Source organism: Hemiscyllium ocellatum, chromosome 12 (genome assembly GCF_020745735.1).
Source record: "Hemiscyllium ocellatum isolate sHemOce1 chromosome 12, sHemOce1.pat.X.cur, whole genome shotgun sequence".
Lineage (NCBI taxonomy): Eukaryota > Metazoa > Chordata > Chondrichthyes > Orectolobiformes > Hemiscylliidae > Hemiscyllium > Hemiscyllium ocellatum.
The window spans coordinates 27,849,422-27,874,421 of record NC_083412.1 but is presented as its reverse complement, the minus strand read 5'-3'; the positions used below and the strand labels follow the sequence as shown (position 1 = coordinate 27,874,421).

The following is a 25,000-nucleotide window of genomic DNA, read 5'->3' as shown; positions in this document are numbered from 1 at the left end:
AGTGTCGTCCATTTCACAGCCGTGGACGCGCTGAACATATCGGCACATGCGCAGTGTCGTCCGTGGATCGGCTGCGACCCCCGTCAGGCAGTGTGGAGCATGCGTATTGCCATCCGTGTCTCAGTGGCGTCCCTTGCGGCCATCTTGGCAGATATGCGGTGGGGCGCATGCGCGGTAACGGTTGGCGGCCGGTTGGGGTCGCAGGTGTTTCCGTATCGCTGCGCCACCGCAGATCGGGATGTTCCGAGCGGTCGGCAGTTGGTTCGGCCTGGACGCGGCCAAGGAGCCGGCGGCCGAGTATAGGCCGGAGGACAGGTCGCCGGATCAGGGCAACGGCGCCGGCGGGGGAGGAGGTGGAGCGGTCAGCGGAGATGGGTCTCCCGAGACGCTGAGGCAGGCCAAGGGGCTGGGAGGTGAGTGCGGGCGGCTCTCCACGGAGGAAGGGCGGACAGCAGCTACAAATAGCGGCCGCACCCGCCCCCCCCCTGCAGTATCACCGGGGCGGAGGGATGGGAGTCACTGTCTAGTCTCTGGATGCTGGCAGGCCAGGCAGGTATCAGTGTTTACACGCCCTGCTCCCAGTGCATTTTTTTTTATTTCAAAAATATACTTTATTCATAAAATATGCATAGAATAATTTGATACACTGTACATTAGGTAATGCCATTCATATTTCCACATTTACATACACAGCTCCGAATTATCATTATTCCATACAGATCTGTGCATCTCTCACTCACATATTGAGCTGCTCCCAGTGCATCCCTTGGATGGAGAGTGAACCAGGTCCCAGAATAAACAGTGCAGATGTTGTCAGCCCTTGGTTGACCATCCAGCAGCCAGCTCTCTGTGGCTGCAGGTGGACTCGGGTAACTCTCTCATGCAATACACTACCCGAGAGTGGTTTGGTTTCATTCTTTCATGGGTTGTGAGCATGGCTAGCATTTATTGCCTGTCTCTAGTTGCCCTTGAGAAAGGTGGCTCTATTTTCGAAGCATTTGCAATCCAAGCGCTATAGGTGGACCTGTAATGGCCTCAGGGAGGGAATTCAAGGATTTTGATCCAGCAACCGTGAACAGCAACATATTTCCAGGTCAGGATGGTGGGTGGATTGGAGGGGAATCTGCACGTGTTGGTTTTTCCATGGATCTGCTGTCTTTGTCCTCCTGAGTGGAAGTGATTGTGAGTTTGGAAGTTAGTGTCGAAGGATTTTTGGTGAATTTCTGCAGTGCATCTCATAAATAGTGTTACTGAGCATTGGTGGCAGACAGAGTTGATGTGATGCCAGTCAAGCAGGCTGCATTGCCCTGTACCATGTCAGGTTGTTTTCAGTGTTTTTGGAACTGCACTCATCCAGGCAAGTGCGGGAATATTCCATCACAGTCCTGGCTTGTGCCCTTTAGAATTAAAATTAGAATCACTACAGTGTGGAAACAGGACCTTTAGTCCAACAAGTCCAAACTAACCCTCCAAAGAGTAACCCACCCAAACCCATTCTCCTACCCTACATTTACCCCTGACTATGCACCTAGCCTATACATCCCTGAATACTATGGGCAATTTAGCATGACCAATTCACCTAACTTTGTAACTGTGGGAAGAAACGAGCACCCAGAGGAAACCCATACAGACACGTGGAAAATGTGCAAACTCCACACAGACAGTCGCACAAGGCTGGAATCCACCCCAGGTCCCTCATGCTGTGAAGCAACAGTACTAACTGCTGAGCCACTGTGCAACCGATGCTGGACAGGCTTTGGGAAGTCAGGAAGTAAGTTACTATTGCAATATTTTTAGCCTCTGACCTGCTCTCATAGTTCTGAATTAGTTGGCAGGTCTGATTCAGTTTCTGGTCAATGGTATCTCCCCAGGGTCTTGATAATGAGGATTCAGTGATTGTAACACCATTGAAATGTTATGGGGTGTTAGTGAGTCTGTTTCTTGTTGGAGATGATCATTGCCTAGCATTTGTGCAGTATGAATGTTACTTGCCACTTGTGGGCCTAAGCCTGGATATCGTCAAGATCATTCTGAACATTGTGCAATCATCAGCGAGCATCTCCTCCTCCTGACCTTATTGTGGAGAGAAAGTTATTGATGAAGCAGCTAAAGATAGTTGGCCACTAACCTGAGGAATGCCAGTAGTGATGCCCTGCAGCTGAGGTGACAGACCTCCAAAAATTGCAAACATTTTCTTTTGAACTAGGTATGACTCCAACCAACAGAAAGTTGGTTTTGAACTCAGGGATGAACTCAGATTTCTCCAGTTTCCTCATTTCCCCTCCCCCCACCTTGTCTAAGTCGAATCCCTCGAAGTCAGCACCGCCTTCCTAACCTGCAATCTTCTTCCTGACCCCTCTGCCCCCACCCCACTCCGGCCTATCACCCTCACCTTAACCTCCTTCCACCTATCACATCTCCATCGCCTCTCCCCCAAGTCCCTCCTCCCTACCTTTTATCTTAGCCTGCTGGACACACTTTCCTCATTCCTGATGAAGGGCTTATGCCCGAAGCATCGAATTTCCTGTTCCTTGGATGCTGCCTGACCTGCTGCGCTTTTCCAGCAACACATTTTCAGCTCTGATACTCTAGCATCTGCAGACCTCACTTTCTCCTCGATTACTTTACTGATGATCAAGCATACACTGGTGTGGTAATTGGCCAGGTTGGATTGTCCTGCTTTTTATGTACAGGATGAACTGGGGCGATTTTCCATATTTTTGGGTAGAAGCCATTGTTGTATCTGTACTGGAACAGTTGTTTAAGGATTCGGCAAGTTTTGGAGCACAAACCTAAAGTTGTCTTTTGAATGTGACTGGAATGTCCCCAAATGTCTTGGGTCATCAATGGAGATTATGTATCAATGACAGGCCAACTGCAGTTTAAAAACTCTGAAAGAAAGTCTTGTTTCTACATTGTTCTTTTAACAACTGCTGGGTGACGCCAAGTGCCTTTTGGCCCTTCCAGTAGTTTTTAAAATTGTCATAATGCAGGAAATATGGCAGTCAGTATGTGCACAGCAAACTCCCACCAACAGCAATATGATGATGAGCAGCTTTTCTTTTAACACTGGGAGATAAATATTAATAGAGATATCAGAGATAACTCCCTTGCTGTTCAAAATATTGCCACGAGAAAAGTACATACCTGCATCCAATAAAGTGGAATTGCTTGTAATTGTTCCGACTTTTCCAATAAACAATGAACTTTCTACTATTTTTTAAAACGTATCTCACCTCTCAGACCTTCTTCCTTGGATGTTTGTAACATCTGACCCGGATTACATTGGACAATGCTCAAGTGGCTCAAATACCTAATAGAGTTTGTGTTCTCTATATTAAGTTTACATTCCCTGCCCACAGACTACAGGACTAGTTCATTTAACAATCCGATGAAATATGCTGTTCTATTGTCTGAGCAAATGATTAGCTTGGCAATGCTGACAAACATCTACTTGATGCCAAAATGTAAAGTCTATATTCATTATTGAAAGGTGGTATGGTTTGTGCATTTAGACTTATCTCTGACTGCCCGATGTTAATTACTGAAGCTACTGAGATCTTCACCAGTTGCATGTGTTGGTGACCTCAGTGGGTGTGAACCTCAGTGAATATACAGAGGACCCTCGATTATCTGAAATTCGATCGTCTGAATATTGGATTATCCAATAAGATTGCAAGGTCCAGATGCTTGGCTAAACTGTTACCCAGCATTCGATTATCTGAACAAAATACTCACCGCCCGTGTCATTCGGATAAATCGAGGTTCCTCTGTAGATGGAATAATTATTTTGAGTTGTGAAATTATTTCCTACAGTTGTGAAATCTATTGAAGACACACTGCACTTACACCACTGGGAACATCATTTGAATGTTCCTTTTGGTTTTGCATCAAATTTAATTTTAGATCATATGCAATGTGTCACTGAACTTCTCTCTCATGAGCTTTAGTCCAGGCTCAGAATTTCTGTGGTTAGGAAGGAGGAATCTAGTTTGTGGGTCACTAACACGTGGATAAGAATTTGAACAGAATTACAAGCAGGCACTTTTAAAGACTCCCAGAATGTTGGATTTCAAACACCACTTTGCATCGCACAGGCATGACATGATTTGGTTAAGCCTAATGATTGGATGTGAGTTGATGGCAAGACACTGCAACAGATTAGTTTGAATTAGATGTGTCTGTTTACATCTTGAAAATCTTTCTGAATACTGTGACTCCACTGCTAATGTAACTTTACTGTAGTACCAAATTAATTTCATTTTTTTGCCTTGTTTATTTTTAGCCTTTTTTAACTTACTGCATTATACATCTTCACAAACATATAATCAATATATCCAAACAGTGTGCAAATCGACTTGTCTTAGTAGTGGTAGTGAAAATCCTTGCAAAAAAAAAACTGAAATTAATTTGTGGAGAATTTGTTTGTATTTTAAACACAAACAGCAGCTTAACAGTGTCAATGAACTTAGTTCAGCCTGACAATGAGAAACCCTTGTCATATTTCAAATTAGTTACTGATGTGGTTTCACCACAGTTTCTATTGTTATGGCATATTTGTAACGCTGTATTTTTTTGAAAAACTTTGAGTCTTAGAACAGAGAACAGACAGTCGATTTGGTCTAAGTATTGGTTACCAGTATATGTTCAGGAACAGTCTGAGATTACTTTGAAACTTTCCCTTCACTGCATAGTAAAGACAGTTAGCCGTCTCCTGTACTGGTAGAGTGAGGAACTCACTGATGCAACTGAAATCTAGATATTTCAGATCTTAAGCTTGAATACTGAAATTTTTAAATTAAGCCAAAAATTGATACTTCATTTAATTTTGATCATTGTTTTCTATCAAGGGTTCTTGCACAACTTTGGTCCATTATAGCAAGTACATGACTTTATTAGGAGACAGTCAAGTTAAGTTACCACAGGAATTTCTCATGGCTATGGAATCTTAAAGTCCCTCTTGATTTTTAAGCTACAGCTTACCAATTTTGTTTTAGATTCAGGTAACCACTTTTGTATAATATTCATGTGTCTCCCATTAACAGGGCTAGGCGAGAGCTGACTGTCATTTCTGTGAAATGTTAAATGATCCACTCATTAATCAATAGTTTGCAAATGGTCATCTTGGTTGGCGAATATAATTGATCTAAAAACTTAATTCTGAAAAACTTGACTTAGGATGTGATATTTGAGAAATTCCCTGTTGTCTAGACGCCATATACTTTTGTGGGGGGAGGGAAAGGGGTGTCAAAGAACCACATTAGCATATTTCATGACAACCAGACATCTCTAAGTGATGTATAATCAATGAAGCACTTGAAGTGAATCAGTATTGTAATGCAGGACTCATGGCAGCCAATTTGCATTCTGTGAGGTCCTATAAAGATCAATATGAAGATGATCTGTTTTTGTGATGTTGATCAAGGGAGAAATATTAGCCAGGTTGCTGGGGATAACTCATCACTTAAAAATAGGAGTGTTTACATCCACTTGAGGGGACAGATTTGTTTCATGTCCCTGTTTAACAGATCTGTTTAATGTCTCATTTGAAAAACAGTACTTTGAACAGTGCAGCTTTCTAACGACTACATTTGAAGAATTAGAGTCATGGAGATGTACAGCATGGAAACAGGCCCTTCAGTAACACCTGTCCATGCCAACCAGATATCCCAACCCAATCTAGTCCCACCTGCCATCATCCAGCTCATGTCCCTCCAAATCCTTCCTATTCGTATACCCATCCAAATGCCTCTTAAGTGTTGCAATTGTACCGGCCTCCACCACATCATCTGGCAGCTCATTCCATACATGTACCACCCTCTGCGTGAAAAAGTTGCCCCTTGGGTCTCTTTTATATCTTTCCCCTCTCACCCTAAACCTATGCCGTCCAGTTCTGGACTCCCCGACTCCAGGGAAAAGACTTTGTCTATTTATCCTATCCATGCCCCTCATAATTTTGTAAACCTCTATAAGGTCACCCCTCAGCCTGTTCAGCCTCTCCCTATAGCTCAAATCCTCCAACCCTGGCAACATCCTTGGAGGAAGGAGACCAGAATTGAACATAATATTCCAACAGTGGTGTGTGTCCTGTACAGGTGCAGCATGACCACCCAACTCCTGTACTCAGTACTCTGACCAATAAAAGAAAGCATACCAAACACCGCCTTCACTATCCTATCTATCTGCGACTCCACTTTCAAGGAGCTATGAACCTGCACTCCAGCATCTCTTTGTTCAGCAACACTCCCTAGGACTTTACCATTAAGTGTATAAGTCCTGCTAAGATTTGCTTTCCCAAAATGCAGCACCTCGCATTTATCTGAATTAAACTCCATCTGCCACTTCTCAGCCCATTGGCCAATATCCTGTTGTAATCTGAGGTAACCCTCTTCGCTGTCTACTACACCTCCAATTTTGGTGTCATCTGCAAACTTACTAACTTTACCTCTTATGCTTGCATCCAAATCATTTTTGTAAATGACAAAAAGTAGAGGACCCAGCAGCGATCCTTGTGGCACTCCACTGGTCACAGGCCTCTAGTCTGAAAAACAGCCCTCCATTACCACCCTCCGTCTTCTATGTTTGAGCCAGTTCTGTATCCAAATGACTAGTTCTCCCTGTATTCTATGAGATCTAACCTCGCTAATCAGTCTCCCGTGGGGAACCTTGTTGAAGTCCATATAGATCACATCTACTGCACTGTCCTCATCAATCCTCTTTGTTACTTCTTCAAAAAACTCAATCAAGTTGTGAGACATGATTTCCCACACACAAAGCCATGTTGACTATCCCTAATCATTTCTTGTCTTTCCAAATACATGTACATCCTGTCCCTCAGAATTCCCTCCAACAACTTGCCCACCACTGAGGTCAGGCTCACTGGTCTATAGTTCCCTGGCTTGTCTTTAGCACCCTTCTTAAACAGTGGCACCACGTTAGCCAAGCTCCAGTCTTCCGACACCTCACCTGGGACTATCGATGATACAAATATCTCAGCAAGAGGCCCAGCAATCACTTCTCTAGCTTTCCACAGAGTCCTCGGGTACACCTAATCAGGTCCTGGGGATTTATCCACCTTTAACCATTTCAAGACATCCAGCACGTCCTCCTCTGTAATCTGATCATTTTGCAAGATGTCACCATCTATTTCCCTACAGTCTATATCTTCCATATCCTTTTCCACGGTAAATACTGATACAAATATTTAGTGGGCGGCACGGTGGCACAGTGCTGCCTCACAGCGCCTGAGATCCGGGTTCAATTCCCGACTCAGGCGAGTGACTGTGTGGAGTTCTCCCCGTGTCTGCGTTTCCTCCCACAGTCCAAAGATGTGCGGGTCAGGTGAATTGGCCATGCTAAATTGCCTGTAGTGTTAGATAAGGGGTAAATGTAGGGGTATGGGTGGGTTGCGCTTCGGCGGGTCGGTGTGGACTTGTTGGGCCGAAGGGCCTGTTTCCACACTGTAAGTAATCTAATCTAAAAAAAATTCATTTAGTATCTCCCCCGTTTTCTGTGGCTCCACACAAAGGCCGCCTTGCTCATCTTTGAGGGGTGCTATTCTCTCCCTAGTTACCCTTTTGTCCTTAATATATTTGTAAAAACCGTTTGGCTTCTCCTTAATTCTATTTGCCAAAGCTATCTCATGTTCCCTTTTTGCCCTCCTGATTTCCCTCTTAAGTATACTCCTACTTTCTTGATACTCTTCTAAGGATTCACTCAATCTATCCTGTCTATACCTGACATATGCTTCCTTCTTTTTCTTGACTAAACCCTCAATTTCTTTAGTCATCCAGCATTCCCTATACCTCCCAACCTTCCCTTTCACCCTGACAGGAATATACTTTCTCTGGATTCTTGCTATCTCATTTCTGAAGGCTTCCCATTTTCCAGCCGTCCCTTTACCTGCGAACATCTGCCTCCAATCAGCTTTCGAAAGTTCTCGCCTAATACCGTCAAAATTGGCTAGCTTTGATTTTTATAGTTCAAGCCTTTGTGCAGGACTTAAATCTGTAATATTGCACCTAGATTCAGGCGAGTTTACAACATAATGAGTCGTTATAATGTTGCTTGTTAACTTGTCATCTTCATCTATTCTGTTTCAAAATAAATTTATTAGTTTTGGCATGAGCTACATGGCCTGTCATGCTGACTTGGAGTGTTGGGTCATCATTATTGTAGCACTGAGGTCAAGACAACACATTTTATTCTGAGGTAATTTGTATGCCATTTACTAAATATTACAATACCCAAAGATCACGCCATTCCCTGGCAAAAGATTCCCCTACTAAGATTTCTCATTGTTTCACACATTATATCCACATATTGAATATGTTGTAAACAGCACAGACTCTAAGCTTCGCAAGGGTTTTATTTTGTGTGTGTGTGTAATATAATCTACTACAAACATCAATTTCCACCTTTCCCTTCTGGTTCCCTTTCCAGTCAGAAGTCAATGCAGCACAGAGGAAGAGGTCAGTTCTTTTCTGAAATGACAATGATTTGGAAGGCTGACTTCAACCCATTGTTTTCTGCGGAAACTGTTGAGTAATAAGACAGTTTTAATCAACCTGTTCATACTCATCTCTGGGCAGGATGGAATTATACATGGATCCACTTGCCCATAAATAAGAATACGCACATTGCACAACAAGAGCCTGAAGAATGCAGAGTTTTGTTTTAAGAAAGCTCTGCACCAGTTGAAACCTGTGGCCAGGCTATCTGGCTCAGAGGTAAGGACGCTACCACTGTGCCACGTGACCCTTTAAGTACACAGTTTGGTTTGTTTAAAAATGTAAATATGGAGCAAACTGAAGAGATCAGAATGCATTCCAATGCTGGCAAGCATCTAGGATATTAGCAAGACGTGGGGTGTAAATATTTTCTAATTAACCTGTTCCGAGGTGTTGTGACACACATTCTGGGGCAATCAGACCTGAACTGAACCTTTTAGTCCAAGACACAACTTTCTTTTAAATGTTTCTGTTCTCTTTGTGGAGTGAAGGTTCAGCTGATGCTAAGGTCTTGTTTTAGATATTATAGTCACCCTGTTCTGATGTGTTATGGCATTTGTGTGGGACATTTTGCACTGGTAGACACCAGACCTCGTGCCTAAACAGCCATGGTTCAACTCCATGCTGCCGTAGAGGTGTGTAATAACGGATGGAAGTTTCAGCAATGGTCTCTCAACTCGTCTTGTCAATTTAAGACTAGAAAGGAGAATTGGTGACAGCACTGTGCCCACCCACAAACTGTCAGTGGTTGCTACCACAACATATAACATGTCACAACAGTCCCAATCACAGCCTGGTTGTTTACTTTGCTGTGCTATGATGCCTGTGGACAATGTATATTTTGGTTGCAGGCAGCTACATCCCCTCAGTTCTTCCAAAAAATCTCTACAGTATGGAAACATGTCAACAAATCCACGATGACTCTCCAAAGAGCATTCCACCCGGAAAACACCCACCACCACCCCAGTCCCATTCTCTTGGAATTATGTGCAGGTGGTGTTGAGGGATGCAGGCAGGCCAGAGGACCATCTTGTGGGCCTTATCCTGAGCCTGGCTTAGGTAGCCATCAACAAATTCATGTTGTAGATCATAGCGGAAGTCATATTTCCTAACTATCTGTCCCCCTTCCTTGGCTTCCCTATGCCCAGATGTCTCTGGAAGTACGTGGTGTCAGCCACCACACTTGAAACGTTTAGAGTGAACCTACCATTACAGTGTCTGGAATGCAATATCTCCACCTCTGATACTATTTTGATTTAGTTTCCTGCCTTGTTTCCTCACCATTTTTGTTTTCTTTTTCTTATTGTGACACTGACCCAGATGCATAGCGTTTGTTAATTGTTACTTGTTTAGTGGATTAATTGATGTGGTGGATCAAAAAGAAGGTAGTTATATTCTTTGGGTATTGTGGTGCAGTGATGATGTCCCTACCTCTGGGACAGAAGGCCTAGGTTCAAGTTCCACCTGCTCAAAAGGTGTGTCCTAACGCACTTGAACTAGTTGATTTAAAAGCATCTAACTTTTCTTCAGTGCGGTGGTTTATCCAGCAGATTGGCTTCTGAAAAAAGAGAGATGCTGAGTAGCTTGCCCCATGTCATAAGAGAGCTGACCGCTACAATTAGAAGCACTATCTTCTGGGGACACTTAGGTTCTGTCAGTATCAATTTGATTACATAACACAGTTTTCTAGATTAATAACTTAATGACTGTAATATCACATGAATATTTAACCACATGTTGCTGTGTAGATATTTGTTTACTAAGCATATGAATTGTAAAATTCACAAGGATACGGAAAAATAAAAGCCGATTTCAGTGCTTAGAAAGTTTGATCGAAAGCCTTGAGCCAAACACAGATATCAAGGTAATGTTACACACCTTCTGAATTACTTAAAGTATTTTGTTAACTTTGGTTGTTTGGATACTGGTTACGTACCTAGAGAGTTGTACTATAGTATCGGACCTTTTCTTTTCTTGCACAGATTATCTGTTCAGTTTTGCGACTGCTGCTTCCAAGAAGATATCTGAATCCATGGTTGAAACTGCACAGACTATTAAAAAATCTGTAGAAGAAGGCAATATTGATGGTGTGATTGACAAGGTTCGTATGTTTCCACAGAAAACTATTGAATTACAAATATTATAAATGTTACATGCTGAAGCTATAATGATATGTTGCAGCTGTGGTACATGGAAGGAGTGACACATGGAAGGAGAGGCACAAGATTTAATGTGTCCATAATGTCCAGCAATTCTTAGAAACATAAGTGTTGAGTTTTTATTTTGGAAGCAATTGGAAAATTGAGTGTAAATGAAGCTGTTTTAAATTACAGTTTAAGGATAATAAAATATTTTTGCATAATCACATGGGAAATATTCCATGAACCAGCATAATTTGATGGAGTGATTTCTTTTAATGTTTCTTTACATTAACATTTAAATAAGAGTATTTGTAATTGCATTTTCTCAATGCTGCTGAAGTTGGAGTTACAGCAAAAAAGATATTTCTATAAGTGTTGACTCCTCTACCTTTGAGCAACCAGATTTTAAATTGCTGGAAGAAGCTTTTATTATAAAAGCTTTGAGTCACTTACTAGTTTCAGCACCAAAATCTTGCCATTTCATTATTTTGATCTGGAGGTATGGCCAATTTTCTGGGTGAGATGGAATGATATTTAAGGATTTTTCTTCACACTCCTGCACCAATAATCCCCAAACGCACATGTGCACAATATTAAGCTGATTCTTCAAAATTAAAAGAAAAGCTCGACTGTTCTACTTTGTTTAATTATTTATTTCTCGTGCATGATATACTGTTGTATTAAAATTGGTCATCTAGTTAATTGATGATTATAGACAGTTACAATGTCAGAGAGAGATCACTGCTCATGCACATGCTCCTTGGTATCAACCGATGCTCACATTAGCGTTAAAGATTATAGTAACTGATTTGTGTTTGTATTTTCTGGACCTTTTCAGTGAGCTGGTTAACCATTAGCAGAAACTCCACTCCATAATATTTTCTAAATAATATACTTTCCTGTGAACATCTGGTTACTTTTCTTAAATCAAAATGGTACAAATGCTAGTTTAAAATTGGAACACTCAAATTAACCTAAAACTATAACAAAGAATAAAAAATTGTATTGGACACTGATTTTCTGGCAATTACTGCATCTATATTCCAACATTTGATGTAAGCAGAATCTTCACTGAGTTTACGATATGAACAATCTGAATTGTTGCTTTTCAATCAGTCTCTGGTACCAAATATTGATTTAACTATTTTCTCGAGGTGAATCGCTATCATTTCAGACATTATTTTTAAATATTTATTTATTTTCATTTGTATTTAGGTGGATATTTATGCAGCACATAAACTTTTGCATCTGTAAGTGAACAAACACTTCTGTGATCAGGAAATGAATTTTAAATCAGCTATTGATAACTATCTTCAAGTCATAAGTTTGTCCCTAAGTAGCATGGGTGTAAGCACATTCTATTTCCATATTTTAGACCATTATTGGCGATTTCAAAAAAGAACAAGACAAGTTTGTGCAAGAAAAGCTGACAAAGAAAACAGGTACTGTCTATTTATGATAGTATAGATTACTTTTGTGTACCTCAATATATGCTCAGAAAGCTTAAGTGTTCCCTAATATGGTCTATCTTCTATGGTCTTTCCAAATTCCAAGTTTTGTGATGGATGTCATTAATTGATAAGTTGATCAAAGTCATTACGTCCTTAGGTTTTACACAGAGGGGAAAAATGAACATGTGCTTAAATAAAGCTTAACCTCATTGTCTGTTGCTAGCCAGGTGATCTCACATGCTGTGTACTTTCTGTAGTTATATTAAATACCTATGGCATTTGCTCTGCATTGCATTTACTAATAGCCAAATGGACAGGATTTACAATGCAAACAAAAAATGGATGCCATTTCATACCAGGATGAAAAGTCTATATGAGATGTTGGCAGTAAAATAAACTGAACAGTGAAAGTAGAAACAAATTTTAATAAGTACCAGTAGATCACTTATTTAACAATAGATTTGAGGTCAGACTGTTTTATAACAATTAAATAACCATTTAACACAATGCATGACACTATATAAACTGATTTATGATTGATAAATCTAACGGTTGTTTTTATAGTATTATACATCTGCATTACTTCAGGGACCAAAGAATGTGAGATTTTATGTAATGTGTAATAGTTGGAGGTAGATATCTAGTATGTCGTTGCACTGCAGTTATGGAGAAGAGGAGAAATTGTCATGCACTTTGGTATCGTTCTTGGTGGGAGGAGGAATAGTTGATCTGATACTTTGGGAACACTGCTCTGCGTTGCTTGTATTGCATAATGCTAAAGTTGTACTCTAATGCAGCCTAAAATGCTTACACTTAGCAAACTAAAATTTTATTTAGAGTGGAATGTATGCCATAAACACTCTATCAGTATCTAGGGACTGGGGTGGTGTGCTTTTTATAAAAAGATAAAAACTTTCTTTGTAAACGATTTTTTTCCAGATGCAGCAGTACCTCCTTGGGTTGGATACAGTGAAGAAGAAGCTATTCAGCAACAAATCTTAGCCTTATCAGCGGTATGTCTGCTTTTCTATTTAATATTTCAAAATGATTTTATTTTGGAATTGTGCAAAGGTTAGACAGTGACTGGAACTAATGTACCATTAAAAATTAAGCTTGCTCGTTAATGTTAAAATGTGAGAATGACAAACTCCCAGCCTGAAATTTGTTTTTAAATGGTCCAGACTTTCCTCGTCATAGTGAGATCAGTGATCTGCTATAAATTGCAACATCTTGCGTCAATTTTGTACTGTTAATTTGCTCCAAATGTTGCTTTTGTTGCAGTCATCATAGTGGTCACCAGGCACTCACCTCTGATATAACAAGAAACATATTAACATGCTCATCAACTAGAGCCATGGAGTGGTTTAAGCCATAGTTTGTCAGTAGACCTCTCTCCATGGAATGATAACCTTGTATGTTTATGTAAAATAAGGGGTGTGATTGAATTGCAACATTGATCCTGAAAGGTAGGCTGCCCCCCCCCCCCCCCCCCGCCCCCCCGAGCTGTCATATCTAGAGGACAGGGAGACCATGAACTGATGAAGGAAATTTCAGGAATGGTATTTTTGGCTTCCAATTTTGTTCGGCTGCTGGGTGTTCTATATATTTCAAAATAATATCTAGGAATTGTAAAGTGGCATTGTGAGAGGCGTGAACCTTTCAACCGGCCATTTCATTCCCTACATAACGTGACAACTCTCCTCCTGCCACTTTGCTTTATGGTTCTTTCTCCTTTCATGTCTTTGCTGCCAGATTCCTGACGAGGACCCAAAACGTAAAATGAATTCTACATTCTTGCCATGAAAAATCAAATGTAGGAAGATAAATGTTAATTGTTTCTGTCCATTTTGAAACCAGCAACAGGGATTTTATTCTGCCTGTTTCACAGTTTCATGTTTGAGGTATAACAACCAAAGAATTATAAGTATAGAAGAGGCCTATCAGCCCATTGAAACTGCCACAAATCTACATCAGTCCCACTTGCCTGCACATGGCCAGTAGCCTCGAATGTGATGACATTTCAAGTGCTCTTCCGGGTAACATCTAAAAAAGTTGAGCTTTCCCATCTCAACAGCAATTCTAGATTCTCACCACTCTCTGCGTGAAATATGTTTTCCACAAATCCCCTTTAAATCCTCTGCCTTTCACCTTAACATTTTGCCCACTAATTATTGGCCCTTAAGCTAAAGAGAACAGCTGCTTGCTATCCACCCTGTACATGTCCCTCATAATCTTTTATACTTCATCAGGTCACCTCGCAGCCTCCTCTTTTTAAAAAGGACACATGGTTAGTAAGTTTATATATGACACCAAAATTATTTGTGTAGTAAACAGTGACAAAGGTTATCTCCAATTACACTGGGACCTTGGTCAGATGGGCCATTGGGCTAAGGAGTGACAGATGAAGTTTACTTTTGATAAATGTGAGGTGTTGCATTTTGTTAAGGCAAGCCAGGGCAGGACTTACACAGTTAACGGTAGGGCCCTGGGGAGTGTCGCCAAACAAAGAGACCTATGGGTGTTTATGCAGAGTTCCTTAAAAATAGAGTTGCAGGTGGACAGGGTGGTGAAGAAGACAGTTGGCGCGCTTGCATTTATAGGTCAGTGTATTGAGTATAGGGGTTGGGAGGTCATGTTGTGGCTGTACAGAACATTGATGAGGCCACTTTTGGAATCCACTTCCAATTCTGGTCACCCTACTGAAGGAAATACACATTGTTAAATTTGAAAGAGTTGAGAAAAAATTGCAAGAATGTTGCTGAGGTTGGAGAGTTTGAGCTATAGGGAGACATTGAATAGGCTGAGTGTTTTCCCTGGGTGTCGGAGGCTGAGGGATGACCTCACTTGTAGACAGTTATAAAATCAAGAGAGGCATGGAAAAGGTGAATAGCCAAAGTCTTTTTCCCAGAGTGGAGGAATCCAAACGCAGAGGTCATAGGTTTAAGCTGAGAGGGGAAAGATTTAAAAGGGGCCTGAGGATCAACTTTTTCACACAGGGTGGTACGCGTATGGATCGAGCTGCCAGCAGTGGATATACAATTACAACATTTAAAAAGCATCTGCTTGGGTACATGAATAAGAAGGGTTTAGAGGAATAGGGGACAAAATGCTGGCAAATAGGACTAGATCAGTGGAGGATATCTGGTCAGGATGGACAAGTTGGAGTAAAGGGTGTGGTTCCATGCTGTATGACTCTGACTTAATATCTAAAATTCTCCATCCCAGGGAACGTCCTGGTGAAGCTTCACAGCATCTCTTCCATTGCAATCACATCCTTCGTGTGATTGGTCACACAGTGCTTCAGCTGTAGTGTAACCAAATTTTTGTACAGCTGTAACGTCATCTCCCTGCTCTTATAATCTATGCCACAACTGATAAAGGCAAGAGTTTCATATGTTGCCTTTACCTGTCCTACTGCTTACAGGTGTCTGTGGACTAGCACCCCAAAATTTCTCTGTTCCTCTGAGCTTCCTGGTGTTCATTGAGTACACCCTTACCTTGTGATGCACTTTGGAAGTCATAGCCTCACATCTTTTAGGGTTAAATTCCGTCTGCCTATCGAACCAAGCCATTTATAATCTCCTGTAACCTGAGACCTGTTTCCTCACTGTCATCTACCTGACCAATCTTTGTCATCGGCAAACTTGCTTATTATTCCCCACCCCCTGTGATGTATTCCATGTCATTTATATTTATCATCAACAATAAGGGACGCAGCAATGACACTTGTGGTACTCCACTGGACATGCCTCCTGTCACATGAACAACCTTGTACCACCAGCCTCTGTCTCCAAACCTAAGTAAGCTAATTTTGAATCCAACTTGCCAAGTTATCCTGGATCCTATGTGCTTTTAGCTCTATCAGATTCCTTTGTGGGACCTTGTCAAATTTTTGCTGAAATCCACATAAACTACATCAATTATACTACCTTCATTTACACACCAGGTCACTCGCTCTCAGAATTCAATTAAATTTGTTAGGCATGACTCCCCTCTGATAAAGCCATGCTGACCATCTATGATCAAACCTTGTCTGTCCAAGTGAGGGTTTAATTTATGCTTTAGAATTTTCTCCAGTAACTTCCCTGCACTGGAATGAGACTCAGTGTCTGTATCTGGTTTATCTCCACCGCCATTCATGAAAAGTAGGACCACATTATCCAGTCCTTCATCCAGTCCTCTGACCAGAGAGGGATTAAAAATTTGTTTAGAGGCCCTGTAACTTCTTTTCTCATTTCCCAGCAGCCTGGAATACAATTCATCCAGATCAGGAGATTTGTCCACTTTTAAAATCATCAAATCCAATACCACCTCACTCTGTCAATCTGCTCAAGAACCTCACAGTCCTCCTTCCCAAATTCTGTACCTACATTCCTCTTCCTTTCATGTGAAGTATGCACTTATCACCAGACCAGCCTTCTCCAGCTTCATCATCTGTGAATGAATAGTGTCCTACTTAACATATGTTCTACATGAGTCAGTGTTTTGTGAATTCTGTTTGAAGGTAAACTGAAATTCTTCGTTTTCAGGAAAGGAGAAATTTTTTGCGGGATCCACCAGCAGGAGTCCAGTTTAATTTTGATTTTGATCAGATGTACCCTGTTGCTGTTGTCATGCTCCAGGAAGATGAACTTCTTAACAGAATGCGATTTGATCTTGTTCCAAAGTTGTAAGTCATAAATTTCACAATTTTGTATGCTTTCAGAATTATTTTAATAACAAATCAACTGACACAAAATGTACTGAATTAATTTGTTCACTTCTGTTAAATGAGCGTGTTCCTTTGAATGTAAAATGTTTTCAGAATTGGAACACTCAGCACTATCCCATCTATATTGCTACACTTTATCTATTTTATTTAGAAAGTAGTTGCATAGAGGTGAATGGATGTTTCCATTGCTATTGTTTAGATTTCCAAACAGAAAAATGGCATACTGGCAATAAAGAAGTTAACAAGTAAAGCCAATTCTATAGCAGTGTGGAACGTGATGTCTGGGCATGCATTTCAGCTAGGCTGTATGGGAAAGAATGGAAAGCATAGACAAATCATTACAGAAGACCAGTATTTCTCTCCTCCCCCTAACATTAATTTATGTTTCAAACAACATCACAAAAATAAGCCATCTGTTTATTCACCTGATTGTGGTTAGTGGGACATTTTTGCAGTACATTGGCTTCCATGATTCCATGCATTATATCAACAGTACTTAATAGGCTGTGAAGCATTTTTGGAGATGTTGTATGAAGGCAGATTCTCTCTCTCCCTCCCTTCCAATCCCAATGCTGATAAATCAGGAAGGTAAAGATTTCTTGATTCATTGCCTTAAAGACTTCCTCAGTTATTACAGAACAGGAGCAAGTGAGTCCTTCCCACACTGAACAATTGTAGCTCTAATTTTGGAATATGAATGGAAACTTTTGATAGAATTGCAAGAGTGCATTCTCCCATGTTTTCAGGTATTATGAAATGTGAAATTCAGTATATTTCTGAGATGATCAAGATAATTTCCTTGTCATAACTCGAGCAAGATGTTCCGCCGCACAATCCATTTTTATTTCAAAATTCTTATACTACAACCAGATAGTGTTGTGGATAAAAACTTATACTGTAACCAGGTAGAGTTGTCCTGCTCAATTTCATCTTGGTTCTGTGTATTGTATTCTACTGTTTTCTATGCAATATTTTGATTACATATACTAAATCTGTATAAAAATTAATTAGTTCTATGAGTATTGATCTCCTGTTCCCTGTCCAGTGTAAAGGAAGAAGTGTTCTGGAGGAATTATTTCTACAGGGTATCGCTTATCAAACAATCAGCACAGCTTACTGCCCTAGCTGCTCAACAACAAACAGTTGACCAAGAGGTCAGAGAAGATAGCAGTCCAAATGATGTCCTTTTAACAGGTAAATGCATATGTTTGTGTAGAATCCAGCTAAACTGATTACCTCTGCCACAGAGGATGTTGATAGTGCTTTATCTCAAAATCTAACAGACGAATTTCAACTAAACCTGGTCCAATGAAGAACTGATCAGTTTTTGTAGAAATATGAATACAAATCCTAAAAGTTATCTTTTAAAAGGATCCATTAGTCTTGGTGAATAAGACTAATTGCTTTTAGAATGTTTTAGGTTATTAAGAATGTTGTAGATTTGTCATATATATGTCGAGTGGCCTGAAGTTTTTCAGTGTTAAATGTTCTGAATGAAAAGCTTTCTATTTTCAGTTTGACAGTTACAGAGCTTCAATCAGGTAGAGAAAGTCCCCAAAAAAGAGCTACCAAATTGTAATAATATTGTGTTGAAAGCATGGCAAAGAGCTACACTTTACCGAATGCTCCCTCCTCTGCTTGTAGTAAGCCACCTTATTTGTAAACAGTTAAAAATTGCATGCATTATTCTATTTTCTGGCTATGCTGACTTAATTTCCCCCAGCTGGGAGTCCTGACAGAAAAATGAATAGCCTGAAGCTGGCTGTGAAGCATGCCAATTGTGGCAACATCAGATGCTCTTCAAATAGATTTTTTTCTTTGACTCGCATCACCTGGATGCCTTTGTTCTACTTATCTGCTGGGATTTAAAAAAGGATGAAGATACTCTGAGCACATGACTTGAATTATTTAACAATGTTGTTAATGTGATAAAAATATACTGGTGTGACAACATCAAGAATCAATCTATACTGTCACTTGGAGCAAATGTAATGTTCTCTGGATTTCTCATCTCATGAGAGTGAACTCTCAGTGGCACAGTGGTTAGCACTGCTGCCTCACAGCGCCAGAGACCCAGGTTCAATTTCCGCCTCAGGCGACTGACTGTGTGGAGTTTGCACATTCTCCCCGTGTCTGCGTGGGTTTCCTCCGGGTGCTCCGGTTTCATCCCACAGTCCAAAAGTGTGCAGGTTAGGTGAATTGACCATGCTAAATTGCCTGTAGTGCTAGGTGAAGGGGTAAATGTAGGGGAATGGGTCTGGGCAGGTCGGCGTGGACTTGATGGGCCAAAGGGTCTGTTTCCACACTGTAAGTAATCTAATCTAATCTAATACTGAAATCTAATCAAGGATCTCATAATATAAAAAACAGTTTTATTTTGTGCTTGAGATTGGTTGATTTACCAGTATTCTGACCATCATTTGCAAACTGTTTACAAGATAACAATGCTGCAGTGTACTCTGTGATATCACCATTTAATTTCAGGCTTCACTGCACATATTCTGATCCAAAAATAATAGAAATATTGCAGGATATTCCTTTACATTTGACACTGATGAGGAAAATGTGAGGATTGCACTGACGGTCTGTGGATAAATAAATACTTCTGGATCTACAAGTACCAAGGATGATTCTTGTTCATAACCAGAATTTCACCTGTTTTGTACCTTTCAGAACCAACAAGGTCAAAAACACCACCTTTTCCTATCCAAACTCATGCAAAATCATGTGAGGTAATTTTTGTTTTGACTAGCATACATTATTCTTAGACTTTGCATGATAATGTAAGGTGTAACGTATGGCAAATTCTGAGTTTTGGCTTTGCAACCTCTGAGAAAACTTCACCAATCATTCTGTGCCTTTGTGATCTTTTAGGAGGAAGAGGAAATTTCCACAAGTCCAGGCGCTACAGAGTTTATTAGCGATGCATACGATGCAAGCAGTCTGAATCAAGAGGATCTGCGGAAAGAAATTGAGCAATTGGTGTTAGATAAAAAAGAGGATGTTGCAAAAGAAGGTAAGAATAATAATCACACTTTCAAATGTTACCTGAGCTGAAACATCCTTTTGCTTTATTTTTTTCCCTAAAAATTACAACATTAAATGCAGTTTTATCTGAAATGTATGCATTTTCTTTAGCACTACAAATTTAACGTTTATGTATACTGGCTGAACCTCTACATTAAAGTATTTATTAATCTTGAATGCAACATTTTTTAAAGTCACCTTTTTATATTATCTGAGTATTTATTATCAATTATTTTTACTATTTTAATTATTACATATTTTAGTTGCTTTACAGTTCCCTTTGACCTCAAAGCATTCATTAAACTTTAATGTAAGATTTTGATTTGATACTTTTTTGGCATACAGTTTTGGATTGTGACTTTAATTCGGTTCATTCTGCAGATGTTAATCAAATTTTATTCCATTTCAGTAACCTTGTAACTACATTGTCACAAATTTTGATTAAAACTAAATGTCAATGTAGAGAAAAATATTTAAATAAATCTTTTTGACCACCCAATGCAGTGCTGCTTATTGGATTAAAAAGGACAATTATCTCAAAAGGCAATCAAGCAACTGTGCAATGTAGCCCAGAACATTTTACTCCTGATCAGTGCTGAGTTAGCTCATCTTAACTGACACATTACTGCAGTTGTTCTAAATGCCTCCTCCATAGTAAAGAGGCAATTAGCCAGAGTTCCTTTTCTGAATCTCACAGCTCATATACAGAGCGGAATACGCTGTCTGGTATGTGTGGCCCGTAGCTGCTTATGGTCACGACTACACTTGAGAGTTGAGTCTATTTTCATATGTAAAAAATGAGGTCTGCAGATGCTGGAGATCACAGCTGCAAATGTGTTGCTGGTCAAAGCACAGCAGGCCAGGCAGCATCTCAGGAATAGAGAATTCGACGTTTCGAGCATAAGCCCTTGAGTTGGCAGTTGCCCAACTCAGTTGCATTTTGTAAATGCAGATGAAAGCAAATGTAAAGTGCCCGAGTTGAACTGGCTCAACAAAGTAATGCTTTTATTGTATTTGTGCTAACTCTTTCTGAGTCCAACCAATTAGTCCCTGTGTCACGTTTTCCAATATATAAATGTTTCTCTGTGTTTCAGTATTTCTTACATTGCAATAGTGACTACACTTCATGAAACACTTCCTTGGCTATCAAGCACTTGGGGACATCCTGAGAATTCCCTCTAATTTCTTTTTCTTCTGCATGGACCACTGAGGTTTGAGCACAGCAGTGACATCAGCACTGGAAATCAATGCTACAGTCCCTTCAGCACACCTGTTGCTGAGCACAGAATGCTGGAATGGGCTGCGCAACGTAGAAAGAACATTGCTATGAACATGTTATTTAAATGCAATGCTTCTTTCACTTTTCTGGACATAAGGCATATTGTTTAAAACAAAACGCATCTGTGTGGCAAAACTAAACGGAGCATCAACATATGGTATGTCAGAAATCAGGAATAAATTCCTAAAGGCAACCATGTCAGGTGGGATTTCTGGCCTGTGTTTAAAATATATCAATACCTGATCACCGCAGGGCACACTTTTTTGTTTTCGAGGACCCTGGAGAATTTCTTGAGCGACATGTTTTCTTTGTTTTAGGTGCTACTTTTATATTCTCACTAACTCATTCAGGAGTGAATTCATCTGCTGCTATACCTCTGTCATCACTCAATTCCAGCACCCAGCAGAGGAGCAGTACTGAGTGGAGTTAGACACCTAACTATGTTTCCAACTGCAGGATGTGTCAGCCTTAGCACTCCTGTATGAATGTAGTGTTCATCCTCAAAATTACCCTGGGCTGATTTTTTTTCTTTCTTCCCTTTCTTTGGATGTATTTCCCTGCTTCAGTACAACCATCACCTTTTAAAAATATTGACTGATCATTGAGTACAATTAATAAGATTGTCACAGCTGAGCACAATCCTTTCCTTGTTGGATATTTTTGCCGAGTTCATTCTGTGGTGACATGACATAGAAAACCTGGCCAGTTTCATTTGATGACTTAAAAAATGTTTCTGTTGCAATAATCATGAATATTGAATGTTGCATGAATTTCAAAAAGATTTAAACTGCCTGTTAAGTACTTGACAATTTCACATCTTAATAGTTTCGAACACACAAAATATAGCCTCACATGATTTTCATGCTGCAACTATACAAAGCGCTGGTGCGGCCACACTTGGAATATTGAGTACAGTTCTGGTTGCCCCATTACAGGAAGGATGTGGAAGCATTGGAAAAGATGTAGAGGAGATTTACCAGGATATTGCCTGGTCTGGAGGGAAGATCTTATGAGGGAAGGCTGAGAGACTTGGTTCTGTTCTCATTGGAGAGAAGGAGGTAGAGGGGATTTGATAGACACATACAAGATGATCAGAGGATTAGATAAGGTAGACAGTGAAAGACTTTTTCCTAGGATGATGATGTCAGCTTGTATGAGGGGGCATAACTACAAAATGAGGGGTGATAGATTTAAGACAGACGTCAGAGGCAGATTCTTTACGCAGAGAGTGATAAGGGTGGGGAATGGCCTACCTGCTAATGTAGTCAACTCAGCCACATTAGGGAGACTTAAACAATCCTTAGATAAGCATATGGATGATTGTGGGATAGTGTAGGGGGAGGAGCTGAGAATAGTTCACAGGGCAACATCGAGGGCTGAAGGGCCTGTTCTGCGCTGTATTGTCCTATGTTCTATCAGCATTTACTTTAAAACTATTCTCTAAATTTCTCCCAGCAAAAAAGCACACTGAACCTTGAGATTAGCTTGATTGTGCAGTGAAACACTCAATTTGATTATGCTGTATGTAGACACTCTTTCTCATTTAATGGACATACGTGATTTTTATTTGCAAGTAATGACTGACGTATATAGGATTACAGGGTTATTCTGCTATAACACGTTTCATTTATGCGAATTTGCTGTAACACGATTGACGAATTGGGGACACTTTCTAAAGTGCAAGCTTTTAAAACATGCTGGCTCTAATGCGATTACATCACCAACACTCAAGTGCTGTTTCTAAAGCATGATTTTTCAATTATGCAAGGTCACACAAGTACGCGACCATCGTGTCATAGGAGAACTACCTGTACAATATTTTTTAAAAATCTTATAGAATCATATAAAATTCTAACAGAGCTAGACAGGTTAAATGTAGGAAGGATGTTCCTGATGACCAGGGAGTTCAGAATCGAGGGCCGCAGCCTAAGTATATGGGATAAACTATTTAGGACTGAGATGAGTAATTTCTTTACCCAGAGAGTGATGAGCCAGTGGAATCCTCTGGCGCAGAAAGTGGCTAAAACCACAAAACACGGAATGTGTTCATGACAAAGTTGGACATTGTTTTTGCGACTAAAGAGATCATAGGGTATGGGGAGAAAGTAGGAATTGAGTTTGATGATCCAGGGGCCGTATTGAATGGTAGAGCAAGCTTTAAGGGGCAAAAGGCCATTTCTCCTTCTGTTTTCTGCACTTCAACTATAAATGCATCTTTTGATCAAATGAAGAAAAGTGAAAATAAACCTGCTTAAACTTTCTCCAACAGCACCTGCTGACTGGGAAGATGAACTGCAGCAAGAACTTCAAGATTACGAGGTGGTGGTTGAGGGAGAAAAAACAGATGAAAACTGGGATAAGGAAATTGAAGAATTGTTACAAGCGGATGGTTGAATTGAAGGTTGTGCTGCGCTCTATTACTTACCCCAGCACCTAACTAGCATGACTGACATGAACCTTGTTCTCTTCACTCACTGTTGTCTGAGAAGATACGTTTGTAGGAATAATTCTGAAAAAAAAAGTGCCTTGCTGTATGTTTCCTCTGTACTTTGGAGTAATTTACTTCTTTTCGATCAAAGCAGGTGGGCTAGCAAGGTTAGATTTCCAGTACCAGGATTTATATATTGTCCATTATACCTACTAGTCATACAGGTGTACCAATGATTAAGGGTTTATATATTCTCTGTTTATACCTACAAGCAGTCATGCAGGTGTACCAATTGCTTACGGTTGAACATGGAAATATCTGTCTAGTCCAAATAAATTCTGATGCACACCTTAGGTTTCACTACTTTCTTTTGAAATGTCATCATGTAATAAAGTACTGACAAAAGCTTTTCAGGCTAGTTATAGACAGAATTCAACTATACTAAATTATTTAGGATCACCTAACATGAATAGGTGAACACATATGTTTTACACACAAAACTTATAACAAAAGAATAATCAGACTAGATTAAACATAATCCAGATTGTTTGCTAATTTTTAAATAATTTGGAATCAGCCCTTATCTGTTCCTACTATTAGTTGTGAGCACAAGAAGCCAAAGTCTTTTATTTAAAAAATGCATATATTGATAAAACAACCTTTTCACATTCCTCATGTTTATCTCCGAAATCTTGTTAGTAATAGCTACCTGATTTTATTGGGTTTTGCAGGAATAGGGTTTGAATAAGAAATAGCTTTTTAAAAATTCATTAGCAATGAAAATTGTACAAATGTTTGTCATTTCGTATTTGCCAAAAGCACTAATTACACTTGGTAGTCTGGAAATTTAGATGTGTTTATAAATTTTTCTTGTTTGTTTATATTTTTGTGAAACAAATCTAAGATTTATGTATCAGTACTGATTCTGGATGCTGATTAAAATGATAAAAAGAAACATTTTTCACCAATCTATTTTCCCAAAGACCACACAGACCAAATTTCCTATGTCCATTTACCCATAAACTCTCATCTGTTGCCCTGTTTTAAACTGATGTTTATTCAAAATCTTGAAGTTTATGTCTTGTTATGATTGGGAATAACAGCCTCTCCTTTTAATCATAGGTGACAAAGGTTCTACAAATTGTCAGGCTAGATCTTCCCAGTTGTTACAAAATGGATTGGAATACAGGGGCCCTTGAAGCTGCTAAAATGATTGATACTTGCTTTGCTGCTAGGTCTGGATTGTGTATACCTCTCTTCATAACAATTGAGAGTTTGGGATATTTCACTGAATTGCAATTTTACTTTATCATGCCAGCTTGGAATACAGTAAATGCTTAAGTATGTGATTTGTTTTCAAGTTGTACAAAGTTGTTCTTCCAGGCTAAATGTAACTTACGAATTTCTCTTGTATCATTTAAATATTAATAAATTAGACACTCCTTAAAATTAA

At 39.8% G+C, this 25,000-nt stretch overlaps 1 protein-coding gene across 1 annotated transcript; it reads left to right on the top strand.

Annotated features, from left to right (window-relative positions):
* Positions 1-160: 160 nt before the first annotated feature.
* On the top strand, positions 161-25,000 carry syap1 (synapse associated protein 1). The gene is made up of 9 exons (XM_060832959.1): positions 161-413; positions 10,493-10,611; positions 12,027-12,093; positions 13,042-13,115; positions 16,632-16,771; positions 17,859-18,007; positions 19,487-19,545; positions 19,688-19,829; positions 23,389-25,000. The coding sequence occupies exons 1-9, from the start codon at positions 239-241 to the stop codon at positions 23,511-23,513; spliced, it is 1,050 nt and encodes a 349-aa protein (XP_060688942.1). The 5' UTR covers positions 161-238; the 3' UTR covers positions 23,514-25,000.

Bases quoted from the DNA above. Each gene is read 5' to 3' on its own strand.
- syap1 (XM_060832959.1), top strand. From the start codon at position 239: ATGTTCCGAGCGGTCGGCAGTTGGTTCGGCCTGGACGCGGCCAAGGAG. The intron at 13,116-16,631 runs GTATGTCTGCTT...CTTCGTTTTCAG, and splicing joins AAATCTTAGCCTTATCAGCG to GAAAGGAGAAATTTTTTGCG. The intron at 19,546-19,687 runs GTAATTTTTGTT...GTGATCTTTTAG, and splicing joins CTCATGCAAAATCATGTGAG to GAGGAAGAGGAAATTTCCAC.